General features: G+C 38.9%; 1 protein-coding gene across 1 annotated transcript in view; it reads right to left on the bottom strand.

The window, feature by feature from the left end:
- The window catches only part of LOC127545277 (mucin-16-like), a 112,692-nt gene that overhangs the window by 65,104 nt on the left and 21,569 nt on the right, over positions 1–26,019 (bottom strand). Inside the window, exons 18-39 of the mRNA XM_051972449.1 lie at positions 25,601–25,773; positions 24,322–24,360; positions 24,000–24,062; positions 20,583–20,710; positions 20,408–20,475; positions 18,985–19,157; positions 18,414–18,449; positions 17,928–17,996; positions 15,390–15,514; positions 15,165–15,232; positions 13,057–13,229; positions 12,802–12,837; positions 12,494–12,559; positions 11,570–11,694; positions 11,408–11,475; positions 9,193–9,365; positions 8,683–8,721; positions 8,383–8,430; positions 7,696–7,820; positions 7,525–7,592; positions 7,019–7,191; positions 6,506–6,541 (exon numbers count right to left, since the gene is read on the bottom strand). Coding sequence (XP_051828409.1) covers positions 6,506–6,541; positions 7,019–7,191; positions 7,525–7,592; positions 7,696–7,820; positions 8,383–8,430; positions 8,683–8,721; positions 9,193–9,365; positions 11,408–11,475; positions 11,570–11,694; positions 12,494–12,559; positions 12,802–12,837; positions 13,057–13,229; positions 15,165–15,232; positions 15,390–15,514; positions 17,928–17,996; positions 18,414–18,449; positions 18,985–19,157; positions 20,408–20,475; positions 20,583–20,710; positions 24,000–24,062; positions 24,322–24,360; positions 25,601–25,773 — 2,072 coding nt within the window. The remainder of the gene's footprint in view (positions 1–6,505; positions 6,542–7,018; positions 7,192–7,524; positions 7,593–7,695; positions 7,821–8,382; positions 8,431–8,682; positions 8,722–9,192; positions 9,366–11,407; positions 11,476–11,569; positions 11,695–12,493; positions 12,560–12,801; positions 12,838–13,056; positions 13,230–15,164; positions 15,233–15,389; positions 15,515–17,927; positions 17,997–18,413; positions 18,450–18,984; positions 19,158–20,407; positions 20,476–20,582; positions 20,711–23,999; positions 24,063–24,321; positions 24,361–25,600; positions 25,774–26,019) is intronic.

Below are 26,019 nucleotides of genomic sequence, written 5' to 3'. Positions count from 1 at the left end.
CTCCTGTTCTTCTCTGACAGGATACTGCTTCTAGGGGGAAAATATAGCAATAATTTTAAAACCCCCTGACCTTAGAGTACTTCTATTCTAACAATCTGTCAATGATTCTAAAGTTTTCTGGCTTTAGAATAAAGCATTATGACCTTAGAGTGCTATTGTTCTAACTATCTATTATAAAAATTTCCTGACTTAAAAATATATTATTTCTTCCCTTAGATTTTAGGGAAGATAGATCAAGGATCCTGAGGCCCTCTGCCCTTAGAGTGCTGTTGTTCTGACAATCTGTCTCTCAGTGATTCCAAAGTCTTCCTGCCTTAGAATAGTCCTACAAACATTACTGTCAGATAGATAATCTGTTGACCAGTAATAACCAAGTTCCTGAGACAATAATGAATAGACCACCTCTCAAATATAATACCTGTATAATCCATAAAATTAGCAGCAATTAGGACAATTATTAGGACAATTCTTTTGGAAATTAGCCCATTTGAATTGGTGTTACAGTTACAATAAACTTTGCCCCTTGACCTGGAGATGGGTTCAAGTCTGCAAATTCTTTTGAGATACTTTATATGTTACCAATTTGTGACCCCAACCTTTTGGGACCCCCTTCGAGCCTTAACATTTGGTGGCCTGTATGGGGAGAGTCTGGTCTCCCCAGATTGATTCCCTCCTTGTTAAGGTAATCCCATCATTTTTCCCCCTCAATCCTATAGCTGAGATACCCCAAGCAACTGGGAGAAGGCTTGTCTGAGTCATCATGAGTTCTAAGCTCAGCAAATTTTCCTTGACTGGAGATGCCCATTTGGAAATTCTTGCAATTTTCAACAAAGTTCCTTCCACCTTCTCTGGGATGCCAGAGGAGGTGAAGTGCTATGGGATGGTTTTTGGCAAAGATGGGACATGTCATTTTTGTCTGTATCTGTGTCTCTGTGCAGAATGTCTGTGTCATGTTTGTTCTATGAACTGAATTCTGTACCTGGAAAGGTTTAAAATGCAACCAGCAAGAAAAAAACTATTCTGTAGTTAGAACACTGGGAAAGATTTCTTAACATCCTTGACTCCCCCCTCAAAAAGGGAAAGAGCCTAACTTTTTCCTGTGGACCTTAGCTCTGGCTAAGCTGGGGGCTACAGAAATAAAGTTAGCCAATTAAAATTAAAATAACATCTTAGCAGATTCTCAAAGTTTTGAGAGCAATAATCAAGAAGTATGGCAATTAGGAATTTTAAGACTGCAAGAAAAAATCTTGAAACATTGGGGATAATTTCATGAATTTACCCCATTCTGAAAGAAAAGAAAAAGAAAAAAAGATAAATAGAAAGTTTTTCTAACCCTTCCTTGATTCCTATCTTATCCAGAGTCCTCTTCTACTCCTTTGGGAAAGCACCCCAGAAGGTATTCAAGGGAGCGTCTCCACTCCACTCCCTGGAATCCTGAGTGTATCTCAGTTGTGAGGGTTGCTAAGAAGATAGATATAGCTCAAGTCCCTTTGCTAACTCCTCTCATATCTCAGAAATAGATCTAAAAAATGCTAAATTCTGTCTCACCTATAGAAATAGGAGAAGCAGTAACAGCCATGGGAACCCAAACACCTCTCCAGCCCAGATTGGAGGAATGGGGATGAAGTGTTGGTCAGGCTCCATGGTCAACATTCCCTAAGCCATGACTACTGAAACTACCATGAAAGGGAGATCCTGGCACCCGTCACCCCAACCTTCAGCAGGTTTTATCCAGCAACTGTTGTAGAAGAATCTGGGTACCCCTGACATCACTTATCATGGCAATGTGAAGTGAAAAAGCCAGTCAGCCTCTGCATTTGGTAAGCCCACCATTCGATTTCAGTTGCAGAAATATATTAGCTCTATAATTTATGGCAAATTATTATATTTCTCTGTGTGTGTAAAGTAATTTGGAAATTACCTCCCAAGACTAGGAGGATAGTGCATAAAGGAAAGAGTCTAATTTCTCTTCCTGCTTCCCTCCTTCCCTGACTGCAGCAAGGATGCATGGATAATAAAGGGGTTAGAAAGAGGAAAAATATATTTAGTTCAGTGAAATTTGTTATTTGAGATATGACAGTAAAAGCAATTTTAAAGGAGCTTTAATCAAAGCCCTCTAAAGGAAATTGTAATCTATTTGCACTGATAGTATTAATAGAAGATTTAAGAGTTTGGGAATTTTAGGAAAACAGAAAAGCAGTTTGCTACTACTACTTTTAAAATTCTGGCAACAAACAAGTGTGCTTTTGAGTTCTCTAGAGTCAGTCTTCTGAGGGCCCTATCGTAAAAAAAAAAACAAAAAAAAAAAAACCTGGCACCTTAACCTTTTCCTGGCTCCTAGAAGACAATGGTTTGTGTGAATTGGAAAATAACCAAATGGCAATTCAATTTTTCTGGAATATTCTATTAGAATTTAGGAATCTTATTAACTAAAGTTAAGTCAGTTTTAAAATCTGTTTTATCTTGATTCTAAGAAGTGTCTTGTTTTCTCCCTAAAACAAAGGGGAAACTTATTTAAGGTGACTATTTGGCTATTAGAAAAATTCTAAAGTTGTTAACTAAGTTCTTTGGAGTTATTGTTATCATGTTAAACCTAAAATTGTTGATTACTGTGTGTGGAACAAGAGTGATGAGATGAAAGCTTCATCAGGTCACCTCCAAATATGAGGTATGCAAATACTTTTTCTGCCCCTAATAGAGTGGGGCACATCCATGAAAACATTAAGAATAGTTGGGGTGGACAACAGCAAGCTCAGCTCCTTCTGTGGGATCTCTATCAACTCCCCTTAATTTGTAAGCTTGCCAGTTTTCTTGAAACCATCAGGATAAGCAAGGTCATCAGCCCTGAAAATTGAGCCTATTTAGAATGTATAGTTTCTAAACATGTAATGTGTTTACTAGAATTCTATCAGCTTGTTTAATGATTGCTCTTTTGCACCAAGATGAGTTTAAATTCAAGAAATAGAAAAACATGTTAAAATCTCCCATGTGTGTATAAGTCCTGACAAACTTTTTAAAATAATGTATTTAGGGGCAGTTAGGGCTACAGTAGATAGAACACAAGCCCTGAAGTCAGGAGGACTTGAGTTCAAATTTGGTCTTAGATACTCCTATAGTTATGTGACCCTGGGTAAATCACTTAACCCTGATTGCCTCAGCAAAAATCAATCTATCAATAAAATAATGTATTTAGCCCTAAGCTGTGATTAGTAGAATTTGCTATTAGAGATAAAATCCCTTGGGACTATAACTGATATTCTTTTGAATTTTGAATTTGATTGTCTGATCATTAAATCAGTAACCCACCATTCGAAAGAAATGCCATAAGTTACTCAGAGGGATGCCTTTCTGAACTGTCACAGGTGGATGTTTTATCTGGTCAAGAGTTGAGAGGACAACCTTAGTCTCTGCTCAAGGTGGGATCCTTCCGACTCAGTTTCCCAATTCTGTTTCTTTGTTTCCCACCTCATTGTTCCCGAGTCTGGCTATGAGATGGAATTGTTACTGGATGATTGGTTATCAAGCAGAGCTAAGGATGCTTTATCCTGTCGTGTATGTGCTCTTAGACTGAAGCTTGAAGAACCTGGTTTGATGCTATTACCACCATATGTCCCTGCTTTCTCCTCTCATAGCAAATTCCTATAATCAGAGCAAATGGTCAGTAGAAACCACGAGCCCAGTACAAGTATCCCAGGGGACACAATGGTTTTCTGCCTTAGATCTTAAAGATGCTTTCTTTTGCATACTATTATATAAAGACTCAACAGTCCCCACCAATTAACATGGGCAGTTATATCCAAAACATGGAGGTAGCTCAGGGCTTCTAGGACATCCCCCACATATTTGGACAAGTACTGGCTGTCCAATATGTAGTTGATTATCTTGATCTGCAGTCAACCAGAGAAGTTTTTCAGGATACACATAAAAATCCTTAACTTCCAGGCCTCCCAGAACAATGAAGTTTCTTTGTCTAAAGACCCACATTGCCTATTAATTGTGGCCCACATTGCCTATTAATTGTCTGTTAATTATTTGGGCCATTTATTAACTCCTATGTCCTTTCTGCTCACAGAGGAAGCAATCTTACCACTCCCTGAACCTTTCTCAAAGAAACAGCTGCATGCTTTTCTGGGCTTGGCTGGATCAGCCTTAGCCCTATCTAAAACTTTTTATTCTCTATATGTTGATGGAAGGCAGGGCCAGGTCCTAGGGGTCTTGACTCAGTCTCTGGAACCCTATCCCAGACCCCTTCCTTACTTCTCTTTTTTTTTTCCTTCCTTACTTCTTAAAGAAACTCGAGGGGACCCTCCTGCCTTAGAGCATGGGCTGCCACAACCCTTCTAATTGAGGAAGGCTCCAAGCTTACCCTAGGCCAGCCTTTGGAGGTTCTAACCCCACCCCCCCAGAGGGTTCAGAGCATTTTTGCCCTCACAGAATTTTAGAATTAGGTAAAGGAATGAGAGTGAACGTCTATACTGACTCCAAATGTGCCTTTCATGTTTTGCATGCTCATGGGGCTATAGGGAAAGAAAGGGGACTTTTGACATCAGGGATAACTAAATAATTCTCCCATTAAATGTGCAGGGGAAATTCTACAATTATTGCAAGTTGTCCATGGACCTAGAGAGATTTCTGTTATGTTTTGTAAGGGACCCCAGAAGAGGGATTCATTTCAGGTCATGGGAAACAGGCTTGCAGATTCAGCTGCCTGTGCTGCTAACTGTTTGCCTCTGACCGTGGCACCTTAATTCCCCAATTCCTACACTCTCATATACATTCCAGGAACAAACCCTTTGCTAAAGAAAGAGGGGTGCATGCTTTCTCCTTATGGATGGTTTTAAACACCTTCAGGCCAACTTCTAATCCCAAAGCCAGCCAGTGGAAACTTCTCTTTGGCCCACACCAAGCTACTCACTTGGGAAAAAATGCTCTCCAATCCCTTGTGAAACCTATTTTCACTGGTCACAAGCTAGGAGAAACAATTAAACAGGTCTGTCAGGCCTGCCCGGTTTGTGCCCAAGTTAATCCTGAAAGGGCTTTAAAATCCCCCCTTCTCCTGAAGCCCATCCAGAGGAGGGGTACGTACCCAGGGGAGAACTGGCAGATATATTTTACACATATACACATACACCATCTTCTCTCTAATTTTTGTTGTCACCTTTACCAATTGGGTAAAAGCTTTCCCTTGTAAGACTGAAAATGCTCAAAAGTTTTCACTAAAGGAGATCAAACCATTTAAGATTAATTATTGTCTCCACTCTGCATGTCATCCTCTCTACTTTTAGACATTATGGCACTTGCACCCTAGGCCACCTGAACACTCTTTTCACTGTGTATATTGCCACTATTCTACCCATTACCCCTACTCCTTTGAGGTGACAAAAGCAGGGGATTTGGGGGGAAATGTCCTTTAGTATTTATCCTAGGAAAAGCTGTCTGGATGAAAGACATTTGTCATAGTTTCAAATAGCTCCCCAGTCTTCCTCTGGGTGGGGGATTCCTGGTTACTGTTCCTAGTAATCCCCATATTAACTCCACTTTTGTTTTTTGGGGGTTTTTTGTGCTCAATCTACTTGTGAGATTTGTTTCCTCCAGACTCCAAGCTATGAACTTTCAACTGTTGTTCAACCTGCATACCACTGATTCACTAATTCTGACAGCACCCCCTGGATGCTATCATTTTCAAGTCATGTGCCTTCCTTCCTCAGTCTGGACCCCACTAGGCAGGGACAGCTCTATACCCCTTATCAGCATGAAGCATCGCATCTCCAGAAGCTGAGATCTCCATGCCTTTGTCCCAAATGAATTTGGGGTTTAAATTGCTTGAAAAGGGAAAATGTTATCTTCTAAGGGATATAGCAATAATGTTAAGGTCCCCTGATCTTAGAGTGCTTCTGTTCTAACAATCTGTCCATCGGTGATTGTAAGTCTACTGGTCCAGGAATATAAAACTTTAGGGAAGATATATTAGTTGTCCTGAGATCCTGACCTTGGAGTGCTATTGTTCTGACAATCTGTCAATGATTCTAAAGTCTCCTAGCCTTAGAATAGTCCTAACTGTCAAACATTATTGATTGTCAGATAATTTGATGGTCAGTGATAACCAAGTTCTTGGGACAATAGTGAATAGACCACCTCTCAAACCTACCTGTGAGCCATAAAATTAGCAAATAAGTAACATGAAGCTCTAATCTAACTTTGTCTATAAACCTATCTTCTTTCTCTTGATTCTTTGCTAAATTCTTTTGGAACTTAGCCTGCTTCAACTAGTGTTATAACTACAATAAACTTTGCCCCTTGACCTGAAGATGGGTTCAAGCCTGCAAATTATTTTGAGACACCTTGTTACACTGGTCTGCAATCCTAACCTTCTGGGGTCTTCTTCTGAACCTTAACATATCCATCTCTCAATCCAATGTTGGGGATGAAGGATAGAGTAAATAATCTCTTTCCCTCCCAATAGGGACCCCAGAGGTATGGGGAAATTGAGACAGTAAATACTTACGAATTTTTGTGGGGGCCAAGGACAGATGATTATAACCTAGAGAGAGGAGAGAGAGAGACCCATCATATGAAGAAGGAAAAAAGTTTGAGGAGAGAGGGCCCACAGGATCAGGAAATAAGGGAGTAAAAGTGTCAGAGATGGTGCTGGTATGAAGGGGAAGGAGATTCAGGTTAGGGATTAATTATACTTGAGGCAGCACAAAAATTTCCTCCCCATCAAAGATCTCCTAGAACAGACAGCTCCCTAAGAAGAAATATAAAAGAAGTCTTGGCCATAGAACCCTTGGAAACAGAGTAAACAAGAGAAAGAAATCTGGGTCTTAAAAGAGAGAATGAGAGTGTGGCCCAATCTCCTGAAATTAGGAAATAAAACAGAGAAGTTCATATGCAGATCTGAGCTACTTACCATTGAATGAATTGATAAACCATTGAATGAATGAATTAATAGATGAACGGATGAATCAATGAACAAACATTTATCAAACACTTATTATATGCAAATCACTGTGCTCACCATTGAGGTAAAGACTTTCCTTATCCAGGATATAGGGCCCCAGTCTTGTGATATTCCAGGTGTGGTTGCTCAACTCCCAGTAAACCTTCTCTCTGTCTAGTACAGGGCTGTCTGGATCTGTCCGACGAGCACAAACAAAATTAACTCCAGTTGCTGTTCCCTCCTTCAAAGATCTGGGAAAGGAGGAAAAAAAGGAAATTAGAAGTCTGAAATGGGACCTATTGATATCAACTTCTGAAGTGGGAACAGCACCCCTGAGAAGCATTGGATGATGGTCCCACTGGGTCTACTTTAGCGAATTTGTGAGGAACTCCTCAAATTCCAAGTCTGAATTCAACTCCCTGAAACTATGTGGACAAGAAGATGTAAATAAATTCATTGAGAATTGGAAAAATCTGCCTGAACCCATGTTAGAGAAGGCTGGAGACACAACTCTTTTCTGAAGGGCATCTATCTATCAGTACTGTGCCTGATGGGGCCAACAACTCACAGACATCTGATCTCACCTCAGCAAGGTCAGTCTGCATCCAGAATACTGAGAGCCAAGGCTGGTCTTTTCAAACAAGGAACTGAGCTGAAAATGAAAGGAGAGAGAGTGGGACTTCTAGGTCTAGCCTCAACACCCAGGGCTAAGGAAAGGAGTTTGGCAGAGAAGACAAAAAGGTGTCATATCTCACCAGATGCTGCAGGATATTCTCAGTGAAGTTGAATTTGCTGGAGCCTCTTTGGCCCATGTCTGCTGTGTACCTCAGGTTGGTGATGGTGAAGTTCAGGGTAAAAGACTCAAGGCTGAAGCCCCCCACTACCAAAAAAAGGGAGAGATGTTTGGAATGCTGTCTTTGCTGATCCTCTCCTGTGTCTCAATTTTATGACCAAACATAAGCTACTATGTAGAAGGTAGAGAGACATCCCCATGTTTGAGCTTTGAAAATATTAATTAGAATGAGATAATAATCTGTAAAGTGCTATATAAATAATAGATGATAGTAATGATTATCTCATCCCCATCATCATTAAGGACACCTAGCTGAAACTGTTCTATTTCCTTCTTCAGAGAATTCACTAATGAATCTTTCAGGAAACCTTTAGCCATAAACCTGGCAATGCAACACAGTGGAAAGAATGTTGAATTTGGAGAAGAAATGGGTTCCAGACCTAACTGTCCCACTTCCCTATCTTTGTGATTTTGAGTTTCAATTCCTCTTTGGGCTTCAGTATCCTTAACTGTCAAATGAAGGCAAGAGTTAGAATAGATGATCCAGGAACTCTAAAATTGTGAACTTGAGGTTTCCCATCTTTTAACCTCATGGTCAACTGCATCAAGACCTTCCAGATAATTGATCAAAAAGGAAAGCTGATCTTACCTGTGGAAATTGGTGGTGGAGCTGTAGTAATAGTTGTTATTTCTGGAGCTAAAGAGAAATATCATGAATGAAAACTATGGATCAAATGTCCATGTGACAAGAAGGGTTACAGACTATAAAACACAGGGAAAATGAACTCCAATTGACTTGGCAGGGGGATTGAATTATGAGGATGGGGGTGGGGTTTCCTCTTTTTTTTACATTCCTGATCCACCCTTCTCCTTCCCAGGATGCTATGAGAACAGGGTCAGGATGGAAAAGTGATGTTCTTTGTTTGCTCCTAAAATAAGAAATACTCACTGCTTGTGGAAGAAGAGAGAGTCATCTGATAGTTGTAACCTAGGGGGGAGAAGAGGGAAGGGAGGAGAGAGGAGAGAGGAAGAGAGAGAGAGAGAGAGAGAGAGAGAGAGAGAGAGAGAGAGAGAGAGAGAGAGATTTTATTGTAATCTGCAGTCATAAATGAATGGGACTGACTGGGGTTTTGAAAAAGGATTAAGTAGAAATGTGAAGAGAGAACATCTGAGGCCAAAAAAGTTGGGAAAATATGGGTCATCAGCTAAGAGAGGATTTCACAAAATATTTCCATCTGCCCATCCTGTATCCTTAGGCTTACCTCTGAGGAACCCCTGCTTCCCCTCAGACTTTAAACACGTCATAGCAAAGTACTTTCACTAAGACCAGGAGAAGCATGGAGGCAAATTGGATTCTCACATGCACAGAAAATTGTTTGGACAGTTAAAATGTCAACAAGCATGGGACTAAGCATGGAGGTCAAGGAGCTGCATGTCCTGGTTTTGGTTGGCTGCTTACCATTGATGTAGAGGCTCTTCTCATCCAGGGTATAGGGACCCAGCCTGGTAATGCCATGGGTCTGATTGCTCAGCTCCCAGTAAATCTTCTTTCTGTCCAGGCTAGGGATGCTGGGGGATTTCCAATGGGTACAAAGAACATCTACTGCAGTTGCTGTACCATTCTTCACAGGCCTGGGAAAGGACAACATTGATAATGACAGTGAAATATCAGTCTCACCACAGGCATATATAAGTTAGCTGCATTGAGAAGGAACAATCCATGTTCTGCAAAGTAATTCATTTCTTTATTAGAATAATTATTTGTTGTAAGAAAACAAATAGTTAGATTTATCATTTTATTAAGGCTCTTGGGCAAGGAATAGACCTTCCTTGACTAACGTAGGTCACCATCTTTTCTGCAATATATAGATTCAGACTGTTTCTTGGGGAAATTAAATGATTTGCTACACAGCCAGTTTGTGTCAGAGAGGAGATCTGAACCCAAGTTTTCTTGACTCTTGAGACCAGCTATCTAACCCACAACATGCATCCTCTGGAAGTTTAACATTAAATATCAATATGGAGCATACACTAATACGACTAACCCACTAATAAACAAATTAACAAAATAAACTATTTTAAAGTCTTTTCAACACATAATACAACTTTTCAATCACTTTTTCAAAGAATCCCATCGATATTTTATTCATTTATGCTCTTTCCCTTGTCCTTTTTTTGTAGGTGTATTTGGACTGCCAATTTTTTTTATTTTGCATTATTTTGTAAAGTTCTTTCCTTATTTCTTTGTACCAAGTGGTGCAGATAATAGAATGCAAGACATGGGTATTAAGAAAATCAGACTTAAAATCCAGCCTCAAACATATACTAGTTGTGTTGTCCTGGACAAAGTCATTTAGCTTCTAACTGTCTTCTGTTTTCTCAGCTATAAAACAGAGATAATAATAACACTGCCTCCCCCAGAGTGGTTGTTAAGATGAAGTGAGATTTGTGTAAGACACATAGCACACACAATGCTTGACACATAGTAGGTACTTAGTATAAATGCTTGTTCTCTCCTTTTCCTTTCCCAATTCAATCATAGAATTCAGAGCTGAAAGAGAACTCAGTGGTCAGCTAGTCTATCTCATGTCTAAAAGGAATAATATCACTTTCATATTGGCAATCTCTGATCTTTTTTTGGGAATACTTATTTTGGGAATAAATTTCCTGTTAGACATTTTTTTCTGTCATTTCTAATACAAAAGTCATCCACCTTGACAGAGAAATCAAGTAAAAAAAATTCAAACTCTTCCATCCTTTTCGGTTGTCAGTTATCATCATCTCATCTACCCCAATTAGCAAATTTTTCCCATGATTCTCCTCTTCTTTACTCAGCACAGTTTTTTTTAAAATTCTCATTTTGTTGTCCTTAGCTTCATGATCAACCTCTAGCTGACTTGAAGTATTAGCACTCCAAAACACTATTTTTACAAGAGTTTGCTATTATTATAGTCTTCTTGTTATCTCCTCTTTTGTATAAACTCAAGTATTTTGTGTATATATATATATATATTTTTCATCTAAGCTAGTTGGTTAGCTTCTTGTGCATGTACTTCAATCTCTTCTGACAATTTCCCATTTTTTTCTGCCTCTTTAGAATTGTTTTACCTGCATCTTCAAAAGTTCATTGTTAGGAATGAATTTCAATTGTCTTCCCATATCCTTTAATTCTTTGTCTTACTTGTGTGCATGCATGCATGTGTATGTGTATGTGTGTATATACATGTATTTGTGTATAATACTGCCAGTAAAATGCATTTTAAATGTCCCAAACCTTCTCTTTTTCAATAAGTTAATCATTTGGCATTCTAACCAAATTGACTTAATAGTTGTATCTTACAACTTAACTCAACATCTTAAGGAAAAATGTGAATATGGGAAATGAATCCTTAAGTCTTCTTCAAGGAAGGCAGCTCAAAAGCCACCAAAGGAAAACCTCCCCCACTTCTCCCAGTAGTCAGTGTTCTCTCCTCCTCAGATCTCTATGTGTACATTGTATCCCTTGAGTCCAAACAGAATGTAAACTCCTTGAAGAAAGAGACTCTTTGCCTTTGTATTTCCAGTACCTAGTAATGCACTTGGAACCTACTGGGTAACAACCACATGCTCCCTGAATTTAGCCCCGTTGGATAGCTCCTAGTGATGGGATATATGAGGGCAGTAGTCTCTCTTACCTCAGCATGGTCAGTCTGCATCCAGAATAGTGAGAGCCAATACTACTGCTTTCAAACAAGGGACTGAGCTGAAAAGGAAAAAGAGAAGGTGATTGAGCATCTGGACAGATTGGGGTTCGAGTTCCAGAGAAGAAGAGCAGGACAGGAAGTGGGAAATCTCACCAAGCGCTGTAGGACTTTTTCAGTGGCATTGAACGTGTTGGATCCTGGCTGTCCCATGTCTGTCGTGCAGAGCAGGTTGGTGATGGTGAAGTTCACAGTGAACGAGTCCAGAATAAGGCTGCCTGCTGCTTTGAGGGAAGGAGAGAAGCCCCCAATGGGGTCATTGGATTCTAGATTTTGAATAGGAGTGGACTTTCTTAACCCCCTCCTCTTATAGGTGAGGAAACGAAGAAGGAAGATTCAATGATGTGCCCAAAGTCCCATATCCGATGTCTGAGGTGAAATTTGAATCTAAGTGTTCCTGACTTTAGACTGATGTCCTCTTCACTGTAACATGCTGTCATCCATCAGCTCACCCAGGGACACCCAACTGAAGTTGACCTGTTATTTACTGGAAGAAAAACTGACTCCAATAATGCATTTGTGAGAGGATTTTTCTCACTCTCCCTTTCCCCCCTTCAATACTATCTTCCTCTACAACATCCATCACCCATTTCTCAATTTACAATCCCAAGGAAACAATTCAATTGAAGCTAAAACAATTCAATTGAAGCTATCCCAAAGATGGAAAATGCCATCTGCATCCAATCAGAGAACGGTGGATACTGAATGTGGATTGAAGCATAGTATATATTTTAACCTTTTTTGGCTTTTTTTTTCTTTCTTATGGCTTTTTTTTTCTTTCGGTCTGATTTTTTTTGCACAACATGACAAATATGGAAATATATTTTAAAGGATTGCTTAAATTTAGCCTATATCAGATGCTTACTTTCTTGGGGAAGGGGAAGATAAGGGAAGGTGGGAGAAAATTTTGGAATACAAAGTCTTATAAAGATGAATATTGAAATCTATCTGTGTTTGGAAAAAATACTATTTTTAAAAAGTCTATCCCAGAGATAGGGCAAAGACATATGTGATTCGTACCTGAGGAACTGGCTAATAGCGATGGAGTAGAAGAAACTCTTGCAGTGAATGTGGACAGGATAGGAGCTAGAGAGGGAAAAAAATCAATGTCACAGAAAGATAACACTTGAGTGTGGGATATGGGGAAAGGGATTCTACTGGACAATGGTCATTAAACCATCCTGTGGAAATTGAAGGTTAAAATGCTGAGGGACCACAGGCCATCCCCTAGTCCCTTCTCTTTCTAGAGTATAGGATAAATAGAAAAGAGGATTAACTATTTCCTCTACCAGGTCATAGGGTGATAAATTAAGTCAATGAATACTCACTGGTTGTTGCTGGGCTGGAGAACTGATGATTGTAACCTAGAGAGAAAGAAAGGAGATAAAATGAGAGAGAGAGGGAGGAAGACTTTAAATTAGGTATAACTGGTTTTCTTGGGTCTTTTCCTGCTTTTCTGTTTGCTTAACTTCCAATGGAAAGAGGAAAAGAGAAGGAGAATTTGGGAACAGGCTGACTATTTTCTGAAAAGGGCAAAATTGAAATGATGATCCAAGGGGTATGTCCTGAGTGGGGCTACTCACCATTAAGGTAGAGGCTGTCTTTGTCCAGGGTGTAGGGGCCCAGCCTGCTGATGCCCCCTGTCTGGTTGCTCAGCTCCCAATAAACCCTCTCTCTATCCAGGAAGGGACCAGTGGGACCCCTCTGATATAGGCAGATGATATCTGCTCTAGTTGCTGTCTGATTTTTCATAGATCTGGGAAAAAACACATTGAAGGAATCCTTGAAATAATCTGAGAATGATCTCTAAAGGCACCACTGGGGATCAAGTGGATTTTTATCTAGGCTGGGCCTAGAATCATGAAGATCTGAAATCAAATTTAGTCTAAGACACTTATTGTGTGACACTAGAAAAGTCTTACTCTCTGATTACCTCAGTTTCCTCAACTGCAAAATAGGAGTTGTTGCAAAATAATAATACTATCATGTAGAGTTGTTGAGAGGGTTCTAATGAAATAATCTTTGTAAAAGTGCATAGCATAGCACGTGGCTCATAGCAGGTGATTATTTCCTTTTCCCCTTAATCAATCCATTGTTAGTTATGCAGAGAATAGGCCACTGGTACTCTGCAAACTAACTTACAGTGACAAATATGTGTGCTTCTGATCATTTCGTTCTAGCCAACATGTCTCAGGCTCTGGCTTTGATTGCTAATCTTGCCTTACTTCTTTTGAGCAAAGATTTTTTAGCTCAATATTTCTGATTTCTCTTATCCATTCATTAGTACCTTGCAATTTGACTTTTGACCTCATCAACAGGCTATTGCTGTTATTAACTAGCCTTTTCTTATTGACTTGTTATTACTAACTAGCCTTTCCTTATTGACTTTTATGACTCTGAAAAGATCATCTACTTGGATAACCTAAGGACCACTGGTCTTTGCTATCTACTCAAGAGCTGAATCCCAATTTTGTTTTGTTTTGCCTTCTCCAGATAAAGTGTGAGGCTCCTTGAGCATAGAAACTGCCCTGCTTTTTCTATTCATATTCTCAGAGCTTAGATCTGTGTTTGGCACATAGTAAGCCCTTAGATGCTTTTTTTCATTCATTCACCTATTCCTTCTCATCCTTCTTTACTCCTTTCATGTGTTACCCCAAAAACACTGATACCTTCCTTCCCAAGGTTTTAGTCTTCTTGGCTGGTGATCTTATAATTTCCTATTAGCTCACTATTATCTCTATACCTTTCTCTATATGTGGACCCTGATTACTTCAAATAATGAATCCCATTATCAAGTACTTGCATGATTCAAATTTTCATTTCATGTTTCCATTGAGCTGGAACCAGTGGCCACATTTTATATATAATTACAACTTCCTAATAGTCAATTCTTGAGTAGTGTGACCATTTTTTGATAGTTATTATTCACCTAAGAGTATAACAATGATCTTTAGGTCTACATATCCAGCCTTGATGTCTTTCCAGAGCTTTGGCCCTTTTATTGTCATCTGCCTGTCTTCCCTTATTTCTCTAGTAATTTAGCTACCATGTTCTTTCTCTCTTCAAATTGTTTTTTTAATTTACCTATTATAGATCTAGATCTAGACCTTTGAGCTAATCTAGCCCAAGTCCTTTATTTTACAGATGAGGAAAACCAAAACCCAACAAGAATAAGGTGACTTGCAGAGCTGGAATTGCAGAAAGCTTTCCAACTTTACCAAATATAAGTGTGGTATCCTTCTCACATAATGTGACCTCTTTGGAGGAAAAGGGACTATTTTTCATTTTATATGGCCAGAACCTACTAGAGTGCCTTGCCCACATTGAGCACTTAATAACTGTCTCTTGATTGAATGAATAAAGAGGAAGAACATGTATGGCCCCACACCTTGGTTTAGATAATGAATCTGCCATGGAGTCCCTATGAGACCACTAGACACAACCTTTCTGGGTCCAGGGCCCTCAATTTGTTGGACAAGATTATTTACTTAAATTCATGCTTACTCTTAAACCTTGTTGTCTGGAGGTAGAAAAGGGGATTAGTATACTCCAATAGGCCAGCTGTGAATAGGGTTGTAGAAATCCCATCAGGAAAACAAGAGACAGAGGTGGTGATCTTACATAAAAGAAGGGTCCATTAAAGGACATTGCTCCCTCCCAACCTTACGCCACTATCTCTTGGGGTTTTTACCTCAGCAAAGTCAGCTTGCACCCGGAATAACTGGATCCAAGGCTGCTATTCTCAAAAAAGGGATTGAGCTGAAAAAGAAAAGGGGAGTAAGCTAGCTGGGAGCTGGAGCCAAGGGCTGAAGAGCCACTGAAGCTTCTTGACCAGGGCAGTGACCTTGCAAATTAAAGAGGCCAGCGTAGGTGGAGAAAGGAAGGAGCAATAAGAGCAATAAGCAAGGACTCTCACCAGGTGCTGCAGAATACGCTCAGTGGAGTTGAATTTGCTGGAATTTATTTTCCCCATGGCTTCTGTGTAGAGCAGGTTGGTGATGGTGAAGTTCATGGTGAAAGCTTCCAGGATAGACCCCAAGGCTGACGGGGAGAGGAGAGCAAAAACCTTTCATGACTAAGCCTTGTACCCATAGATCAACAGAAGCTGGGAGACACATCCTCCTCATTTCATCCTCCTGGCTTCCTTTGTTTCAAAAGCCATACTTGGTCACCCCCTCTTTTTAATGCCCTCCAATTTATTTGTACATATTTTGTATTTCCTTATGTATGTTGTTTCCCTCCATGTAATGGAAGCTCCTCAAGGGTAAGATCTCTGCAGTCCTAGCACTTAGGACAGTGCTGGTGCAGAGTAGGAAATTCATAAATGCTTGCCAATTAGCTTACACATGTAAGTGAAGCTTAAGAAATTTCTGAAGCACTTTCCTCCTAACAAGTCCTTTTCAAGGCATTTTGTCTTCATTTTATAGATGAAAAAATTGAGATTATTCAGAGAGGATTTAGGCAATACCTGTGTGCCAGGCCACATAGGTGGTAAATGTCAGAGAGAGGAATTGAACATTAGTTAATTGATTCTCATCTGGCTCTGAGTCCAATATTCTTCTCTTCCCTGCATCTCAGACACCTACTAACTGTGTAACCCCCAGGGGCAAGTCACTTAACCCTATTTTACCTCAGTGTTCTTATCTGTCAAATGTGCTGGAGAAGGCAATGGCAAACCACTCTAGTATTTTTACCAAGAATACCCAAATGGGGTCGTGAAGAGTTGGACATAACAGCAAAATAATAATAGCTCCTGAATCCCAGGGAAGTTGTGAGGAAAACACTTAGTATTACTGCTTGGGACAGAGAAGGAACTAATGCTTATTTTTTATCCCCAATACTCCTTATTCCCTCTGCACCACATTGCTTTTCAAACCTGACCCGAGAAGATCACTTGACTCAATAAACAGAAAACTGGGTCCAAGGTAGGCACCAAGTCTACAAGTCAAGCAGCCTAAAGATAACCATCTTCTTCATATCAGTGATGATAATAATAGCTAGCATTTATTAACACTTTGGTTTGCAAAGTGCTTTACAAATTTCAACTATTTTCAATTAATCAATAAAAATTTATTAAGCCACCTACACTAAGCTACTGTGAGGGGTATTGAAAATATAGAGATAAAAATAAAACATCCCTTTCCTCAAGTAGCCTGCATTCTATCAGGACATTATACCCTGAGTCCTTATGGACTCAGTCAAAATTTGCCCTAGAAAAGAAAAAGAACAATTTCCATAAATCTTATAAAATAAATCCTCCCTTCTGCTTTTAAAGCTCTTCACAAATGCTATCCCACCTCCAGAAAGAAAGCTGATGAATTCTGAGTACAGATTGGTGCATATATTGTTTTTCATTTTTTTATTTTTCTTGCTTTCACACACACACACACACATACATACACACACACCATGGATAATGTGGAAATATGTTTTGCATTACTTTATATGTATATGTATAATAAATATCTTATTTCTTGCCTTTTCAATGGCTGGGGAGGGGAGATTTGGAACAGAACATAAAAATGTTTTTAAAAAGCTCTTTACAACCTGGCCTCAAATCACCTTCTCAGATCATTGTATGTTATTCTCCCTCCTGCATTTTATGATTCTGTCAATCTGGTCTTCTCTCTTTTCCTCCTAAATAATATTCTATTTCTAATCCTCATGCTTTTGCACTAATTGCCCCTTATGTCTGGAATACCCTCCCCTTTACCTCATAGAACCCCTTTCTCCTGTCAAGATTTAACTCGAGATCCTACCTTCTGCAGGAAATCTTTCTTGATTCCCCTCCTCAACTTAGAAATTCTTCCCCCATCCTTAATTACCTTGTATTTACTTGCTTTTATTCTGCACTTATATCTGTAGTTGTTGTCTCCCTTGTTAGAATATAGGGTCCCTTATTCTGAAAGAAGTGGATCTCTTCGATAAAGAGAGCTAATTCAGTTTCAATTGATCAAGGATGGACAGAAGCAGCTACACCCAAAGAAAGAACACTGGGGAATGAATATTAACTGCTTGCATTTTTTTCTTCCCAGGTTATTTATACCTTTTGAATCCAATTCTCCCTGTGCAACAAGAAAATTGTTCGGTTCTGCACACATATATTGTATCTAGGATATACTGTAACCTATTCAACATGTAAAGGACTGCTTGACATCTGGGGGAGGGAGTGGAAAGAGGGAGGGGGAAAATCGGAACAGAAGTGAATGCAAGGGATAATGCTGTAAAAAAATGATCCTGGCATGGGTTCTGTCAATAAAAAGTTATTTAAACAATTTAAAAAAATAGACTATAGGGGTCCTTGTAAGAAGAGCTCATTTCATTCTTTGTCAAATCTGGCATCTATGAGTGGTCCCTCTCCTGTCCTCTCCCATTTCCTGCTTCATATCCTTGGGGACATGAAGATCAACTAAACCTTTCCAGGGGAAGAAGTAAAGTATCAGACAATTCCTACCTGTGCTGCCAGAGGACAATGATGATTGAGCAGGAGGCATGGTCTGAGAGAGTATAGTTATTGAAGGAGCTGAGGATTAAAAATTATTAGTAAAAATCATTGGCCAACATTGTTGAATGAAAGGGTGTAGGAAAGAGGTACAAGTTTCTCTGAAATACTGGGAAATCCCTTCTATGTACTAGAGTTACACTGAGTTTGACTCTAAATCCTGAATAAGGAGGAGAGAGGGATGACCTGCTTCCCAAGCTCATTGGGTTTTGAAGATTTAAATATTTTAGGTAACAAATAAAATATAAGCAAATGAGCAAAGAAAATCTAAACATTGGTCACATCTAATAATATATGTCTCATTCTGCCCCCCAGCCTACTTTTGCTCCTCTGTTCTATACCCGTCCCAAAAAGGTCTTTTTTTTAAGTTGGGAGAAAGAACTGTCCTTTCTCTGTGGTGTCCCAGAAAATATATAAATCAAGACATCAATAACTTACTGCTTGTTGAGGCGACTGGAATCTGGTGGTTATAACCTGGAGTAGAGGTAGGGGGAAAGAGGAAGAAGAGGAGGAGGGAAGGGGGGAATAGAGAAAAGAAAGAGAGAGAAAGGAGAGAAAAGAAGAAACAAGAGGGAGGAAGAGAAGAAACAAGAGGGAGGAAGGGAAGGAGGAGAGAGGAGGGAGGGGAAAAAGAGAGCACACATGAAGCTTTGAGAGAAGGGTGGCCCACTCTAGACAAAGGATTAGGGGAGGAATGGAGAGGAGGTGGTCTAGAGCCCATAGGACTGACAAAATGGTGCTTCACCATTTGAAAGGGAGGTATTCATGCAGCTCAATATGGGAGTCCAATAAAACTATCTGCACTCTTTTGATCTCTAGATCTCAAGGAGTAAGCTCCTATGTCTACATAGTCCGTTACCACTTGGAAGGCAAATGTTCCCAGGAGGGATAGGGAAATCCACAATGTGAAAAGAAGCCCAAAAGAAATGAAGAATTGGGGGTTGGTGGATTGTGGAAAGGGCCCAAATCAAAGAAATGGAGGTATATGTCCTTGAGTAGGGCTGCTCACCATCAAGGTAGAGACTGTCCTTGTCCAGAGTATAGGGACCCAGCTTGGTGATGCCATGGGTCTGATTGCTCAGCTCCCAGTAAACCTTCTCTCTGTCCAGGACAGGAGTGAAGGGGTCTTCCATATAAGCACACACAATATCCACTCCTGTTTCTGTCCTGTTCTTCATAGACCTGGAAATTAATGGTTTAGATCAGATGTGTCAAACACACAGTCCTTCCCAAGTGTGGTTTGAACTAGATTAAAATCAATTCCTCTATATTAATGTGTGTTTTAACCAAATATATTGTATATAGAAATAACTTAAATATTTGTGTATGTATTTGTGTGTGTATTTCATACATGTTTATACATGTGTGCATATATAAACACATATGGTTTTCTGAATATGGCCCACATGGATTCCAAAGTGCAATTGAATGGCCCCCTGTTTCTATCTGAATTTGGTACCACAGATATAGTAAATAAAAATTAGTCATTCAGGGAACAGGTAATCTTAAGAGGAGTTTGGGCAAAGGTTTGGAAAGGATCATGGATTTAGAGTTGAGAAGGACATTGGGAACAATCAAATGCAATCCCCTCTTTTTCACATGTGAAAAACCTCAAGCTAAGATAGGTTATGTGACTTGCTTGGGATCTCATAGCAGATAAGTGCCTGAGAGAAAATCTGAACTCAGGTCTTCCTCTATCCATTCTATCCACCACACTAGAGTTGATAGTGCTCTGAAAATTCATTCATTACTGTGCTTATAAGTGTACATGGAATCTGCTTGCTTTCATTAATTTCCTGATGCTACAGGAAGAACATTGGATTTAAAAATCAAAGGATCCTCAGACACTTAATACTTCCTTAGTTGTGTGACCCTGGGCAAGTCACTTAACTCCAATTGCCGCAGCAAAATAAATAAATAATAAAAATAAAAATAAAAGGATCTATGTTCACATTCTGGATCTGACATCTATCTTGTGATCTTGGAAAAGTCTTGGGAATCCCTTTGGGCCTCAGTTTTTTTTTCATATGTAAATGAAAGGAATGAACCAGATGACCTCTAAAATCCCTGTCAGATTTCAAGCTATAATCCTATCATTCTGGAGAAAGTCAATGCTGATGAATTCTAATCAATCATTTACTATGCATCCATTGTGTGCCAGGCTCTTTGTTGGGCCTATGTTAGTCCCTTTACAAAGAAAAAGCAAAAATAGCCCCAATTTTGTCTTTAGAAAAATTAAGGGAAAAGGAGTTTTTTCTCCACCTGGGAATGGGTGGAAGAAGTCCAGAGTATCTCTAGTGGTTTGCCGGCAGGGAAAGTTTATCCACTGCAGTTCGTGAATGAAGGAGCAGAAGAGTTAGGCTGGAGTTAATCTGAGTTAGGTGGGAATGCTGGTCTCTGGTATTTGAACCAGTGGCTCCGAAGACTCTTACCTCAGCAAGGCCAGACTGCATCCAGAATAGTGAGAGCCAAGGCTGCTCTTTTTAAACCGGGAATTGAGCTGGAAATAGAAGGGGAAAAGGGACACTGTTGAGTACCTAGATAGATCATCCTCCTGGATGAGGAAGACAGAGAGGGGGCAGAGGGGGACTAGAAGGGAGGTCTCACCAAGTGCTGCAGGACATTCTCAGTGGAGTTGAATTTGCTGGAGTCCCTTTGACTCATGTCTTCTGTATAGAACAGGTTGGTGATGGTGAAGTTGAGTGTGAAAATCTTCAAAGGGGAGATCCCTGTGGCTATATATAAGGAAGAGAGTCTCAGAAATGTTATTCTAGCTAATGAAATACTATTATGCAATAAAGAAATGATGAACAGGCAGATTTCAGAAAAACCTGAAAGACTGGATACATGAATGGATACATGGATACATGAATGGATGAATGGATACAAAGTGAAATAAGCAGAACCAGGACAACATTGAACACAGTAACAGCAACATTGTCCAAGTCTCTGAAATGTTATTCTATTTAATAAAATACTAATGAAGGACCTGAAAGATTTTTATGAAAGGATACAAAGTGAAATGAGCAGAACCAGGATAATATTGTACACAATAATAGCAACATTGTATAATGAGGAAACATTGTGTAATATATCAACTAGTATAAGCACACACAATATCCAGATCTTCTCAGCACAAGACAGTTAGAAAGGACTCATGGTGGGGAAATGGCATCTACATCTAGGGAAAGAGTATCTAGATCAAAGCATACTGTTTTCACTTCTTTTTTCATATTTTTTCCCTTTAGGTCTGGTTTTTCCTTTCACAACTATGGCCAATATGGAAATGTGTTTTATATAATTGCAAATATATAACTTGTATCACATTGCTTATAATTTTAGGAAGATGGGAAAAGGAGAGAGGGAACAATATTTGGAACTCGAAATCTTGTAAAAATGAATGCTAAGAATTGTCTCTACATTTAATTGGCAAAAAGTAAAATACTATTAAAAAAGAAAGTGTTATCCAAATAAGGTGTTTTGTAAACCTTAGTACCATATAAAAGGTAGTTGTCATCATTATTAATAACATCATCATTATTATTTCAACTGGCACTGTGCTATTCCTTCCTTAAAGAATGAAACTTTGAGGAGACGTCTAATCCTGCATGCTTCCTCCTAGCAGTATAAAGAATTGATAGATTTGGAGTCAGAAGACCTTAATTCAAATCCTGGCCCCGCCATGTCCCACCTTTTTTATGTTAGACCTCAGTTCCTCACATGTAAAATGAGGGGATTGGCCCAGTTTCTAAGGTAAAAACTTACTCTTAGACAAAAATTATTGGAAAAACTAAAAATTATCTGGCAGAAACTAGGTATTCACTAACATTTCACATGACAAATCAAAATAAATTCCAAATGGGTACATGACTTAGATATAAAAGGTGATATTGTAAAAACAAAATTAGATTAAAATGGAAAAATTACATTTTAGATCTATGAAGAAGGGAACAGCTCATTATCACCCAAGGGTCAGAGAAGATATCAAGATAAAATGGGAAAAAACATTTGTTGCAAGTTCTTCTGATAAAGAGTTTCATTTCCAAGGTTTATTAGGAATTAATTCAAATTTATTAAAAATAAAAACAATTCTCCAATTGATAAAACATCAAAGGATATAATCATGTAGCTATTTAAGGAAGAAACTCAAGTTAATATCTGTGTGAAGAAATTGTCTAAATCAAAAATGCTTTGAGAAATGAAAATTAAAATAACTGAGTTATTTTAAATCCATTCAGATTGGCAAAGTTAGTTTAAAAAAAAAAAAAAAAGGAAAATGAGAAATGTTGATAATAGGGAAAGTGACCCATGAATGCACTGTTGGTAGAGCTGTGAACTGGTCTCACTATTTAAAAAAGTAATTTAGAACAATGCCTCTAAAGTTACCAAACTGTGTATACCTTTAACTGAACAATATCACTACTAGGTTTATATCCCAAAGAAAAAGAACCAGACATACAACAAATTTATCGTATCACTTTTAGAGATGACAAAGAATGGAAAATGAGGGGATAGTCATCAATTGGGGAATGGCTGAATAATTTTTGGTAATGAGTGTGATGGATGGAATACTGTTGTACTAAGAAACAATGAAAGTGGTGATTTCAGAAAAATCTGCGGAGACTTGTGTGAACCTATTTGGAGAAGGCACCAGAATAATTTATACAACTTTATATAATAAATGATACAATAGCATCATCAAGACAAATAACTTAAGACAGATTTAAGAACTCTGATCAGTGCAATGACCAATTAGGATTCCAGAGGACTAATGAGGAAACATGCTATCTTTGTAGAGAGAAGTAATGGATTCAGGGTGCACAATGGGACATATATTTTTGGACATACCTAATGAGAGAATTTGTTTTTTTTTTCCTGTATGATGTCTACTTCTTTTTTTGTAAATAGCACTTTTCCGATTACATGTAAAGATAGTTTTCAACATTAATTTTTATATGATTTTGAGTTCCAAATCTTTATCCTTCCCCTTTTGCCTCACTCCCTTCTCCAAGACAGCAAACAATCTGATATAGGTTATATATGTGTAATCATGTTAAAGATTTTTTTATATTAGTCAGGTTGTGAAAGAAGAAATAAAACAAATGGGAAAACACACACACAGTGATAACAGTATGCTTCTATTTACTTTAAAACTCCATAATTCTTTCTTTAAATGTGGATAGCCTTTTCCATTGTGAGTCTTTAAGAGTTGTCTTGAATCATTGTGTTGCTGAGGAAAAACTAAATCTATCATAGTTGATCATCACTTAATCTTGCTGTTGTTGTGTACAATGTTCTCTTGGCTCTACTTACTTCACTCAGCATCACTTCATGTAAATCTTTCCAAGTTTTTCTGAAATTTTCCTGACTATACATATTTCTTAAAAATATTTTCCCCCCTTTCAACTGAGGGAGGGGGAGGTAGAAGATATATATCTAGATCTAGATCTAGATCTATCTATATCTTTATATATACAATCCCAGCTTTCAAGGACCTTGCATTCTACTGGAGGATGTGTTTATATAACATAGATCCAAGGTAATTTGAGGGGTAGGTATTAGCAGGTGGGGGTATCAGAAAAGGCCCCCACATAAAAAGTGGCCTGTGAGTTGACAAAGAGGAAAATGAGACAATCCCAGCTCTCAAGGACCTTGCATTCTACTGGGGGAATGTGTTTACATTACATAGATCCAAAGTGATTTGAGGGGTAGGTATTAGCAGCAGGTGGGGTTTCAGAAAAGGCTCCCACATAAAAAATGGCCTGTGAGTTGAGCTCTGAAGGAAACTAAGGATTCTAAGAGGCAGAGGTAAGGGGGGAATTAAAGGTATCATAATAGATATAGATAGATAGATAGATATGTATGTATTTAATTGGAAAACTTAAATTTTAAAATGAGTAAATAGGACTAGATATTCACATCTAGCTCTAAATCTGTGTTGCTTTGATTCTATAGGCTTCTTGGCTTTCAATTTCACAACCAAATGCAGCAAAACTTGCCAGAGTAAAAATTGGTGGTCCTTACCTGTGGTGGTAGTGGGTAATGATGATAACGTCAAAGAGGGAGCTGAAGTTTTTATCACAGGAGCTGAGAAGGAACATCAGGTATTAAAACTACAGATCAAATTGCCATGGTAACATCACAGGGAAGGATTATGAGATGTAGGGAAAACTGTCTCTGCTTAACATGATCATGTGGCGGAGATTGAACTATGGGAGTTAGGGAACTGGGTCTTTGAGGGGCCTTTTTCTTTCTTTAGCACCCCTTTCTTATCTTTTCCTTCCTAGGACACTGGGGGTACAGGGTCAAAATGGACAAACTGTTTGATAGATTGAAAAATACTCACAGATTGTGGAAGAGAGGGGGTCCGTCTGATGGTTATAACCTGTAGAGAGAGAAAATAGCCATAGATAGAGGTACTAGGATTAGGAAAGAAACAGAAGAAAAAGAAGATATTCCTATAATCTGGTAGTTAGGAAATTGGACTTCAAATTTGGCCTCAGATGCTTACTAGCTATGGAATGCTGGGCAAATCACTTTACTTCTGTCATCCTCAGTTTCCTCATATGCAAAATGGAATTTTATAACATCAGCTATCTCTAATGGTTGTTGCGAGGATCAAATGAGATAATATTTATTATGCACTTGGCACAGTGCATGGTACATAGTAACCTCTATATAAATATTAGCTGCTATTATTATTATTATAACTAGAAGGGACATAAGAGATAATCAAATCTAAGTCTAATGTCCTTTACAGAAGAAAGGCTTGGAATACTAGCGGGTCAGTGTCTAAGAGAGAGCGCTCTCAACTCAGAAGCCCTGTTGTCCTAAGGTCCTGTAAGACCTTAGTGTTCTCTTACTAAGTAAATCCACAAGTATTTATTCCTTGACTCTAGACAGACAAAGAGGAAGATGAGACAATCCCAGGTCTCAAGGACCTTGCATTCTACTGGGGGATGTGTTTACGTAACATAGATCCAAGGTGATTTGAGGGGTAGGTATTGGCAGCAGGTGGGGTATCAGAAAAGACCCCCACATAAAAAGTGGTCTGTGAGTTGAGCTCTGAAGGAAACTAAGGATTCTAAGAGGCAGAGGTGAGGGGGGAATTAAAGGTATCATAAGCATGGAAGACAACCTTTGCAAAGGCATGTAATAGCAATGAAATATCATGCATAGAAATAATAAAAAGCCAGTTAACAAGCCAGGGATTGATGTATCACAAGGCTAAAAAGATAGGAACACCAGACTTAGAATGAGGAATATTCATCTTGAGTTCAAATCCAGCCTCAGACATTTATTAGCTGTGTGGTCCTGGCAAGTGACTTAACTCTGTCTGCCTCAGTTTCCTATGTAAAATGTACTGGGAAAGGAAATGACAAACTAGTCCAGTATTTTTGCCAAAGTAACTTCAAATAGGGTCATGAAGAGATAGACATAACTAAAACAACTGAATACAACAAAATACTTAATGAGCAAGTAATATCAACAAGGACAGGTAAGGCCCTAGAGACAGGCCAAGATACCGATAGGAATAGTGATTTTTTTTTTTTTTTTGCTACTTATAGAAATATGACCAAGTCAGAAAGGTCAAGGAGGTACATTTCCTGAACCAAGCTTCTCACCATTGACATAGAGACTGTCCTTGTCCAAGATGTAAGGCCCCAGCTTGGTGATTCCCTGGGTCTGATTGTTCAGCTCCCAGTAAACCTTCTCTCTATCTAGCCCAGGACTGGCAGGGTCTCTCTGATACCCACAAATGGCATCCACTCTAGTTGCTGTCCTGTTCTTCACAGGCCTGGAAAGGGAAACACAATAGTGACCCTGAATCACTGTGCAAATGAAATCACTTGGTAAATGAAAGTTAAGTTCCTCCAATAATGGGTCCTTCTTGTTCTGAAAACCGCTTGATGTCTATGCTTTGCATGTGCATGGGGGTCTGTTTCACCTGTTTCCTAGTTCTTAGTCCTGCTGTGAAATGTTCCAACCTCTTTCTTTGGGAGGGCTCTCCCTTTGTGTGGAAAAGGCTGGGAAGTAGGACAAG

Source organism: Antechinus flavipes, chromosome 1 (genome assembly GCF_016432865.1).
Source record: "Antechinus flavipes isolate AdamAnt ecotype Samford, QLD, Australia chromosome 1, AdamAnt_v2, whole genome shotgun sequence".
Lineage (NCBI taxonomy): Eukaryota > Metazoa > Chordata > Mammalia > Dasyuromorphia > Dasyuridae > Antechinus > Antechinus flavipes.
This window is presented reverse-complemented; position numbering and strand designations above follow the sequence as displayed.